General features: G+C 42.6%; 1 protein-coding gene across 1 annotated transcript in view; it reads right to left on the bottom strand.

Moving 5' to 3' along the window:
• Positions 1-2404, bottom strand: part of EMX1 (empty spiracles homeobox 1) — a 19079-nt gene extending 16675 nt beyond the window's left edge. The window contains exon 1 of the mRNA XM_005867825.2: positions 2215-2404. Coding sequence (XP_005867887.1) covers positions 2215-2404 — 190 coding nt within the window. The remainder of the gene's footprint in view (positions 1-2214) is intronic.
• Between the last annotated feature and the right edge of the window lie 8948 nt (positions 2405-11352).

Here is an 11352-nt window from a genome sequence, read left to right on the forward strand (position 1 = left end):
GTGCCCCGTGAATCTGCAGGCACTCCAGGCCGGGACTTGGGAGTGGCCCTTGTGAGCGCCGGGAGCCCTGGACCGGGAGAGCGCTCCGGGCGCTTCGGTCGCCACAAAGCGGGTTAAAGTCTATTTTCCACTCGACTGCTCCGAAAAGCCCCCGCGCGCCGACGCCGTCCCGGCCCCGTCGGGCGAGATGGAGGGATGGGGGGAGCAGCGAGAGAGGGGGAGGTGAGCCCGTAGTACCCTGCAGCCCTTCGTGTCCTGGGAAGCCAGGACCGAGCACCACGGAGGCGCCCAGAAGCGTCTGCGGAAGGAATCCTTGCAGAATCCTCCCAGGCGAACAGTCGTGTCTCTTTTGCTGGCCTCTCAGGATCTGTCTGGCCCTCTGCGCAGGTCTTTCCTCTCTCGCATTTGTCTCGGGCTTTCTATTTCCCCTCTCTCCTGCCTCCCTGCGCCTCCATCCTGACTTTTCCTCTATTTCTTCCCCCTTCTCCTCTGCCGCATCCTGGATCCTGGAAAAGGGGAGGCTCCGTCCATTGGGGACGAGGACCTCACCAGGACACATCACTAAGAAGGCGGGAGTGCGGGTCTGGGCAGAGGCACCGACGAGGAGAGTGTCGTTCTACCTGGAAAGAAATGCAGGAGAGCAAGCTCCCCGCAGGGACTGGACGCGCGCGTTCCGCTGGATGAGCACTGCCTGGGCCCCGGCTCTGAGAACACAGACCAAGTGCTGGGGGCTGCGAAGGAGAAGGTACGAGTTGAATCCGCCCCTAGGACCTTGTGCCCGGAGCCAGAGATGAACCCCACCTGTCCAGCCGCAGGCCCTCGGCGCCTACCCCACGGTGAGGCTGGGCTTGGACCTCAACTCGCTAAATTGGGCAGGTAGAGGAGCTGGGAACCTACCAGGCCATTCCTAGACTCGCATCTACAGACCGGCCACGTCTCCTTCGCATGGCTCTGGATATGCATGATCGTCTTTAATTCGATAGAATTAAAAACACCACTTTACCCCTTGTGGTGCTTTCCAAATACTTTGACATCCAGCCACCTGTCATGAACCCCATTCTGCAGGTGAACCCCAATCTGTTTGCACAAGACCAGTGACTCCAGTCTGGTCATGGTGTGGTTTCCACTGGGAGGACTCAGTGGTCTGGACTTGGCCAGGTTCTACCCCCATTCCACCCCCTCCTCTGAAGCTGCAGCCAACTCTCCCGAGATGGGGCGTTCATAGGGTTCCGATGAAGTGTTGGGGTGCGCTGGATGTTGGGGGTTCTACCTTCATCCTCCCTCTCCTTTTCCTTTCCTGACGCCTCTTCCTCATGTCTTCCTGTAGTTCCCTAATTTCCTTCCTTTGCAGATATTTAGCCCTAATCCGGTTTCCTCTGTTTTTGCTTTTCTTAGAGCCTCTTCATCTGTTCTTGCTTCTCCTGACTTTGGTTAAGAGAAGAACGTGTCGTCCTCAGTGGGGGTCCCTAACCTGCCACTGTGTTCTGGATCCCGCATCAATGCCCCACCCGGCCCCAGGATCTTCCTAGGCCATCTCCCCTTCTCAGGGTCTCTGCTGAGATCACACCTCTCCTATTACCCACCCCCTCTCCCCCTCCTCCCCATGATTATGTATACAAATGCCTCCTCTCCTCACAAGACAGCCCCCATCTTAGCCAAAACCTGCTGCTCCCTCCCCCACCTTCCTCTCTACCTTTCCAGACCTCCCTCCCAGGTTGCCCAGGTCTGTTCCTGACTAGAAGCTGGTCATGCCTTCCTCCTGCTGGAGTGCCTTACCCTCCCCACACATGTGGGCGACTTGCCTTTCACTGGCACCTGCTCACCCCGCTGGGCCACCCATCCTGGCTATGGCCCCTCGTCAACTTTTCTCCCTTCCTCCATCTCTGCAATACCCTGGGTTCAAATCTTGACTCTTCCATTTACTAATGGTGACACCTGGGGCCAATAAGCTTATACATGTATGAAACGGCAAGCATTATATGGGAGCTCTGTGAGAATTTAATGGATGAATATGTGGTGCACAGGATAATGCCTGACTCCAGAGAGGCAACAGGTAAATGTTACAGTCTCTACCTTTTGCCCACGCGGGAAACTTGGGAATGGTCCTCAAATCCTCACTCTCTCTCATCCTCCACATCCAATCAGTCACCAGGCCTTGTAGTTAAGTACTTCTCAAGTCTAATCCCCTCCCTTTTTGCTTCTTTGCTGGCTAACTTTGTTCTTTACAATTCAGTTCGACAACTCCCCAGGAAATCCCTTCCGCCGCCACCAAATCTCCACTCTGTTTAGCATTCACCTGCAGGACGGAGTTGTCTGTGTCTGCAATCTGTCTTCCTCGCGAGGCTACGATGTCCCCCTCGCCACCCCCAAGCTGGGAAGCTGTGGCGTATATCATGACCCCCATCATAGCCCAGGCAATGTTTATGCAACAGTGCCCTCGCTCTCACGGAGAGCTTAGTCCAACAACATCCCCAACCATCTCCCTCTTACTTTCCATCCCCCTCTTTTCTCTTCAGCCTCCATTCATCTTCATGTCTCCCTGCCCTACAGAAAGTCTTCTGTCCTCATGTTTCCCTCACTCTGTTAACTTTTCTTCTTCACAGCCCAGCTTCTTGAATACGTTTTAGTCTCTCTCCAACTCCGTCATTTCCCCTTGAGTCAATAAGCCTTTGCAACCGGCTTCCACACCATCACATTAGCAAAAGGGCTTGGAAAAGCTCCCAGGCTTTTTGTATGGTGTTATTACAACAGCAACCTGTGCTTGTGGGGACCATAATAAGCACAACTTTATGGAGCTATTGTGAGATTGAACGAGTTATAATCCCCACCCAATGGGCTTAGAACATTGCCTGGCGCGTAGTAAGTCCTTGATACATGTTAGCTATTATTTTACAGAATTGTGCTGTCTAATGTAAAACCCACGTGGCCATTGTGTGCTTGAAATGTGGATGGCCGGAACTGAGATGATCTGTAAATGTTAAATGTGGAAGGCTAAGTGTTAAAAACATGTAAAATATCATTAATATTTTCTGTATTGATTACATGCTATAATGACAAATACAGGATTGAGCAAAAGAAGATTAATAATAATAAATAATACAATAACTAATTAATAAGTAATGTGAGAGTAAACTGTTTTGTGTACTCACAACTCTAATCCTACTTTTGCCCACCCCTGTATTTGGGATATATTGGTGTTAAGTAAAATATGTTATTAACATTATTTTTACCTCTTTCTTTTCACTTTTTAAATGTGGCTACTAGAATATTTAAAATTACATATGTGCCACACATTATATTTCTATTGGACAGAGTTGTTATAGAAAATACAGGTAATCCAAAAGAATGAGGGAGGGTAAATGCATGTGGGGAAGGGAAAACAGAGATTTTATAATTATCAAATCCTACCACCCAGAAACAGCCATCATAAAATTCTTGTAGTATATCCTTCCTTTTTTTTTTCTTTATATATATACCTCCCTTAAAAGGAGGGAAGGGAATCATGTTGTATACAGTTTTGTAACCTGCTTCTTTATCTTTATAACCAATCACAAGTATCTTTGTGTCTCATTAAATATTCTCTATTGGATATTTATGCTGTTTACAAATTTTGACCAACAGCCTCATAACCATATTACTTTTTTATGTAAATGTCTATCAGTATAATTTCTAGAAGAAAAATTTCCAGATCTGTAATATTTTAATTATTTGATGCATATAACCAATTTGGCTTCTGGAAATGTTGTACCCATTTATTCTCTCACAAGTAGAGTCTAAGGGTTTCTCTTTATCCTCCGAAACATTAATCATGACTCTTTATTTCCAAATTCCATGGTTTTTTAAAAAATTTTTTCATAATTATCTGTGGGCTTTTCAGTATTTGACTACTTTCAACTCCCTTTTCTTTTTTCTTTTTTTATAATTTTTATTTCTTGAAGTATTACAAAGAGTATTACATATGTCTCCTTTTTTCCCCCCCTTGACATTCCCCTGGCCCCTACCCCCCAGTGTCTTGTGTCCATTGGTTATTCTTATATGCATGCATATAAGTCCTTCGGTTGATCTCTTAATCCCCCACCCCTCAAACCCTCCCCAGGCTTCCCACTGTAGTTTGACAGTCTGTTCAATGTTGCTCTGCCTCTGCATCTACTCCTGTTCATCAGTCTATACTGGTCCCCATTATCTGTCCCAACCTCACTGGAGCAGTCCCAACCTCACCAGGGCCGTCTTGGCCTCACCGGGGCTATTTCAACCTCACCGGGGCCGTCCCTACCTCACCGACAACTCGCTTTTCTTTTGGAAATTCTCTCTTCCCTTCACTTTCCTAACAAGGTACTTGCCTGAATTGCTCCTTCATGGGCTTCCCTTTCTTTTTACTTTGGGCATCCACTAGCTATCCTTGTCTATTTTATCTATCATTGTTTATTCCCATAGCTTCAACCAATACCTTTTTTTAAAAAATATTTTTTTTATTGATTTCAGAGAGGAAGGAAGAGGGAGAAAGATAGAAACATCAATGATGAGAAAGAATCCTTTATCAGCCGCCTCTTGTACGCCCCCTGCTGGGAATCGAGCCCCTACCCGGGCATGTACCCTGATTGGGAATAGAACAGTGACCTCCTGGTTCATAGGTCGATGCTCAACCACTGAGCCATGCCGGCCGGGCCAACCAATACCTTGATGCAGACCTGTAAGGGTATAGGTTTGTAATGCTACCTCTATATTTTCCCCCAGATCAAGTCACCAATTTTCAAATGCTTGTAAGATGCCTTCATGGGGGTCCCACAGGCTCCTTAGACACTCATTATTCCCCCCAAACCAAGCTCAACATCTTCCCCACCAAATCTGTGCCTCTCCTTGGCTCAGTCTCTTCTGATAATGGGCCCACCTTCTGCTCCAGGACACCCAGTCTCAGCAGCTAAGAGGCATCTGTGATATCTTCCTCCCAGTCACTGCCCTGCATATCCAGTCAGTCTTTGCATTCATTTCCTTCTGTTCCCCTTACCGCTGGCCTACTTCAGGCTCTTGTTACCTTTCCCTGGTGATTCTCTTATGATTACCATTTGTGGACTCTCCTGGTTACAATTCATCTTACACACGGCTGCCAGATTTCTACAACACAACTCTAACCTGTTAAAATATTTTGACACAACTGTGGGACCTGGGGCAGTTTCTTTATCTCTCTGTGACTTGGTTTTTCTGGAGATAATAATAGTACCAGAGAGTTGTTGAGAGAATTAAAATGAGGTAATTCATGTATAGCTCTTAGAACATAGTAAGCATTCAATAAGCATGAACCATTAGTGTCCAAATACCTTAGCATGAATTAGAGGCCTTTCATGAGCAAGTCCCTACCTTTCTAGCCTCATGTTCTCTGCTCACCAATGGGTAGCCTGCACTGTGGCATTCATCCAGGGAATCCTTGCTCTCTCTGCCTCTCTGTACATGCCCTACACTTCTCCCTCCAACCCTGTTCAAAAACATCACTCCAGATCGTGTGTCAGTCCAACTTCTGAGAGGAAGAAAATTGTCAAAAGTACATGAAATCAACTATATAAAGTAGCAACTTCATGAGAACTTCATTTATTTTGTTCATTGCTGTGTTCTTAATACCCAGCACAGTTTTCTGGCATATAATGGGCACTCATTAAAGATTTGTTGACTGAACATATCAATTTGAGAAACATAATTTAAGACTTTTTTGAGACAGTGTATGAGTGAAAATTTTTATCACAATAGAACATAAACATGAGACTTTCTATGCCCTGTGAGATTTGCCAGGGTGAAATGTTTCTTTTCAACATATGGATCCAGGCTGCTCTGTCCCTGAAGATTAAAGCTCTTTCTTAGGAGTTGCGGATGTGTTCTTACTCAAATGGAGAACATAGAACTAGAAATAAAGGGCAGGGAGACCTCTATCTTACCTCCCAAGGGGTCTTGACCAGAATTGCCAAAGCCCATCGTGAGTTATTTATACTGCTGAATGCTCACTCAGACTTTCATCCAGAAGGAATCCCAGGCTCTGGGAAATGTACTCATGTCAGACAATTATGTAGTGATAGATTGGCCCAGTGGGACTCTAGGCAAGACCAGCCTCTGGGAGTTCTGGAATGGACATGATAACTTGCAAGCAGCCTGTGAGGCAACAGAAAGGGCTAGAGTGGGTATACTTACAAAGCAGGTGAGATTTAGGCTGGAGGTTGGAGACAATCTCTGCTCCCTAAAACTAGAGAGGCTGGACCTATGAAAGAGAGAAGCTGGATCCTGCTGTCACATGGATCATGGATCATGCAATGAAAAACTAAGCCCTTTGTTAGTTCAATATCAAGACACTTCAGCAGTCCCATCTCTACCTGATTTGGTGTTCTGCCAACCTGCTCTCCTGCCCGCCTTCCCAATTGCCCACTCATACAAATTTGTTTGTTCATATCTGGTTCTGAATAGCTTTGTATTAGTCAATACACACATTTCTCACTCTCCTTCAGTTGTTCAACAATTTGGCAGGGTAATCTGTGGATTTTTTTCTTAGTACGATAATGGAATATAATGTCATATTTGTTTATAATAATACAGTAGATTAGATGTCCAGAGAGCCCTCCCAGTATAGCCCCTAAGAATCCTTTTTATTACATTTTGACTTTTTAATTATAAAAATTTCCAAATATACATAAATGTAGACAAAATACTATAACAAACACCCATATGTCCTGTTACCTAGATGTTACAATTAACTTTTAAAAATATATATATTTGTTATTGACTTCAGAGAGGAAGGAAGAGGGGGAGAGAGAAACATTAATGATGAGAGAGAATCATTGATCAGCTGCCTCCTGCACGCCCCCACTGGGGATCGAGCCTACAACCCAAGCATGTCCACTTGACCAGAATCGAACCTGGGCCGCAGGCCGGCGCTCTATCCACTGAGCCAAACCGGCCAAGGCCAATTAACTTTTTTATTTTTCATTTTGCTTCATCCCTTTTTCTCTGAAGTATTTTAAAGTATTTATTTTTTTTAAAACTAAGCCTTTTTATTATGTGAAAATTCAAACATACTTTGTAGAGAGAATGGTATAATAAATCTCCACATGTTTATCACTCAATTTCAATTATCAATCTTGTGCCAGTCTTAAAAACATCTTTTTGAATGATGGCTGAGCTGGCAGAAGATTAAGGAAAAATTCTTAATGCCCAGAAATGATAGATAGCTTGAATTGAGACAAGCAAAAGTGAGTTCTGAAGCTAGAGTTTGTGTTGGAACAAATCTGAATTCACTGGTGGCCCATGGCTTGGACTTTAAAGGGCCACAGTGAGAGGGATGGGAAAAAGCTTGGGGCAGGAAGTCAAATCAGAGACCCCTGAAAGGTGACATCTTTACTGAGTGAATGAGAAAAAAATCCCACCCTGAAAAGGGAGGTGATGGATGTATGTGTCTGGCTTAGCTTTGGCTAAGTAATTCCATACCTAAAAGAATTGAAAGCAGAGGTTTGAAGAGATATTTCTTATACCCATAGTTATTGCAGCATTAGTCATAATAGCTAAAACATGGAAGCATCCAAGTATCCATGGATGGATAGATGGATGGACGGGTGGATGGATGGATAAGCAAAAGTGGTATATACATAAAAAGAAAGAAAATTCTGCCCTGTCTGGCGTGGCTCAGTGGATAGAGCATCAGTAAAAGGTTGTGGGTTCGAATTCCGGTCAAGGGCACATGCCTGAGTTGTGGGCTCAATCATGCAGGAAGCAGCTGATCGATGTTTCTCTCTCATGGATGTTTCTCTCCCTCTCCCTCTCCCTTTCTCTCTCTCTAAAAAATCAATAAAAACAAGAGTTAAATAGAACTGACATGAGAGTTGCTGTAGAGTGACACTTTCCAAGCCAAAGTTCTGCACATGGTTTGAAATTTATGAAAGAAAGTTGTGGGCCTGATCAGTCCAAACCTACCTTCAAAATACAGAAACTTCAAGGTGAATTTAAAAAAATTATTTAAAATAAAATTGAAATATTTTAAAATAAAAATATGCATATCTTTTTTTTTCTTTTTTGTTAATCCTCACTAGAGGATATTTTTCCCATTGATCTTTTTTTAAGAGAGAGTGGAAGGGAGTGGGAGAGACACAGAGAGAGAAACATTGATGTGAGAGAGACACATTGACTGGTTGCCTCCTGCACGCACCCAGACTGGGTCCAGGGAATGAGCTTGTAACCGAAGCATAAGGTACAGGCCTTGCCTGGAATCGAACCTGTGTCCCTTCAGTCCGTGGGCCAATGCTCTAATTACTGAGCCAAACCAGCTAGGACAATAAAATATCTTTTTGGCAAAATTAAAACTTAGCAACTCCTTGCAAATATAAATATTGATTGTGAAAGACCTTAATATTTCTGTATAATTTGTAGGACTAAAAAATAGTAAACATTGAACAACAATAGTACATAAGTTGGGGCAGAGTGATGACCAAAGTTAAAGTATATTTGGATCATACATTTTTCTGAAGGAAGGTAAAGATAGAGTTTAGATTTTTCTAGGAGTTAAACATGCCCAATAAAATGTCTGGGGTAACTACTGAAGGAATAGAAACAGGGTATTACTTACAAATTAGTAAAAGAGAATAACATAGAATCTTAAAAATCTAGGCTGAATGATAATTAAATAACAATAAAATTGTTTCTTTTTTGGTTAATCCTCACCCGAGGACATTTTTTTCCATTGATATCATCTAGACTAGAAAGTGGGAGGGAGAGAGGGAGAGGGAGAGAGAAACATCAATGTGAGAGAGACACACTGATTGGTTGCCTCCAGCACGCACCCAGGACTGGGGCTGGGGATTGACTTGCCCTTGACCGGGAATCAAACCCTGACCATCGACCCACAGCAACCAGAGCTAAAACAGTTTCTTAATAAAAACTATAGTCAGTGGAAAAATCTTAAAATCCACGGTTTCTAGGCTATAACAGTAGTATGCCACTAGGCTGAAAGAGCCCTGCTTTGGGACATTAATCTGGTTAGAAAATAACTGAGAAAACATGGAAAGTGTCATAACAAGAAGTGTTAGAGAATCTGTCATTGGCATTCTCTTCTTGGAGATGGAACACAATCACTGAGCAATTCTAAATAAATACTTAAATCACAGGAATTTAAAAAGTGATGTCAAAACAAAAATTTGAGTTCTATTTTTCACTGAAATGTCCAAGAGTTTGCCATCAGATTGTGATGCCAATAGTATTGTGAGGAGTAATTAAGTATTTCACCATCAAGAGTTAATCAGAACTGACATGAGGGTTGGTGTAGAGTAACACTTTCCAAGCCAAGGTTCTGCACATGGTTTGAAATTTATGAAAGAAAGTAATGGGCCTGATCAGTCCAAACCTACCTTCAAAGTACAGAAACTTCAAGGTCAATTAAAATATTCTCTTAAAACCTTTGAAATCAGATTGCTGAGGGATGAAACAGAGCATTGTTAAAGATACGCTATTCTGTTACCCTTCTAGTTGTTCTGCTAACAAAAATTCAGGAGTGAAAAAGCAATTTACTGGAAATGTTCAGAAAACCAGAAAAAAAAAGTATTTCTATTAGTGTAGTTTTATAGTAAACATCTGCTTTTTGGTAACATTGCCTTTTGTAAACTACACTGATTAATTGAAACTTAATGAGGAAAATAAAATGTATCTAAAGTTGAAAATATTTCATTTCTGAGAAAATTGTGTTTACCAAGGGCATAGGGAATCTAATTTGTGAACAAAGGTATTTTTTCTAAAATGTGTGAATACTTTATTAACTAATAAACCAGCTTATCTATTAGCATCCCAACTATAAAACAGTTTTTTTGACCCGTTTTCATTTTGCTATACTATTCATCCTAAAAAAAGGAAGTGATACGTACAATGTACTCATGATTTTTTTTCAACTTGGTAATTAATTAGAAATTAAAGTTTTCCTCACACTCTTATGCTCCTTTTCTTCCCAAACACATTCAGTGACTTTTCGCTGGTGACTTTAAGTGAAAGAAATGCAAAGGCAAATATTTTGAGTTGGAAATACAAGAGAAATTGGAGAGAGCTTACAACTAATTTAATTTGGTTTCTACAAACTGTGCAGATTTACTATGAAACTTGGGAAAATTACTTAACCTTTTAGTGCCAGTTTCCTTTTCTGAAAAATGGAACTAAATCACAGAACCTGCCTTATAGTCAGTTGGGAAGATTTAATGAGCATGTATATGTAAAGCACTTAGAATAGTGTCTGGCACATAGAAAGCATTTATACTTATTGATGAAATTATTAAAATAGACATCTATATATATAAAAGCCTAATATGCAAAGTGTTCCCTCGGGAGTTCGACCAACCGGGAGTTCTATCTCTCACTATGACGTGAGCTGACCACCAGGGGAAGTAAGGAAGGCCCCGGCTGGTAGCCGGCAGCCAGGGAAGGGAGGCCCTGGCAGCAGGCAGCAGCTGGAGAAGGGAGGCCCTGGCCAGCAGCTGGAAGCTGGGGAAGCTGCTAGGGACCCTACCCATGCACGAATTTCGTGCACTGGGCCTCTAGTTGTTTTCATAAATTACTCATGAGTTAACAATAAGACAACTGATAGTGTAATGATGCCAAACTCAACCTGTGCAGCATTCCTACAGAAAATGCTCAAGACTGTCTTAATGAAGCAGGCATTCATGGATGTGATGGGTGTTCTTACGCCGGGTTATTATGGAAGGTGAATTTAATAAAATGCACAGCTATTTCTACATGGGAGCTGCTGACACAAGTGAAAGATTTAATGTTATTGCTACAACGTTTAAGGAAGATGAGCCAAGAGCTTTATACACACATTGTCATGCACATCTTGGGGATTTAATGGTGTTGAGGTTTGTCGGGATATGAAAGAACTCCGAGGTGATCTCAGTACTGTCAGTTCTTTATATGACACTAATCATGCATTTCTGAAAAGCTGGCAAATTTTCAAAACGTTTGTAAGCAGAGTGAAGGCATAACATACAGGAAGTTCCAAGGTTGTTGAAAACATGTTGGATTGATGGTTGTGATGGAGGAACTTCTGCAGATGACTCAAATATGGGAAGTTGTATCAAGCTATTCTTTTAAAAAAAATTTTTTTTTATTCATTTCAGAGAGGAAGGGAGAGGAAGAGAGAGACAGAAACATCAATGATAAGAAAGAATCATTGATCAGCTGCCTCCTGTACACCCGCCACTGGGCATGTGCCCTGACTGGGGAATCAATTGTGACCTCCTGGTTCATAGCTCAACGCTCAACCCCTGAGCCATGCAGGCTGGGCTCAAGCTATTCTTTTTTTTTTTTTTTTAAATATATTTCTTTATTGATTTCAGAGAGGAAGGGAGA

The sequence above is a fragment of the Myotis brandtii genome, unplaced genomic scaffold (genome assembly GCF_000412655.1).
Source record: "Myotis brandtii unplaced genomic scaffold, ASM41265v1 scaffold251, whole genome shotgun sequence".
Classification (NCBI taxonomy): Eukaryota; Metazoa; Chordata; class Mammalia; order Chiroptera; family Vespertilionidae; genus Myotis; species Myotis brandtii.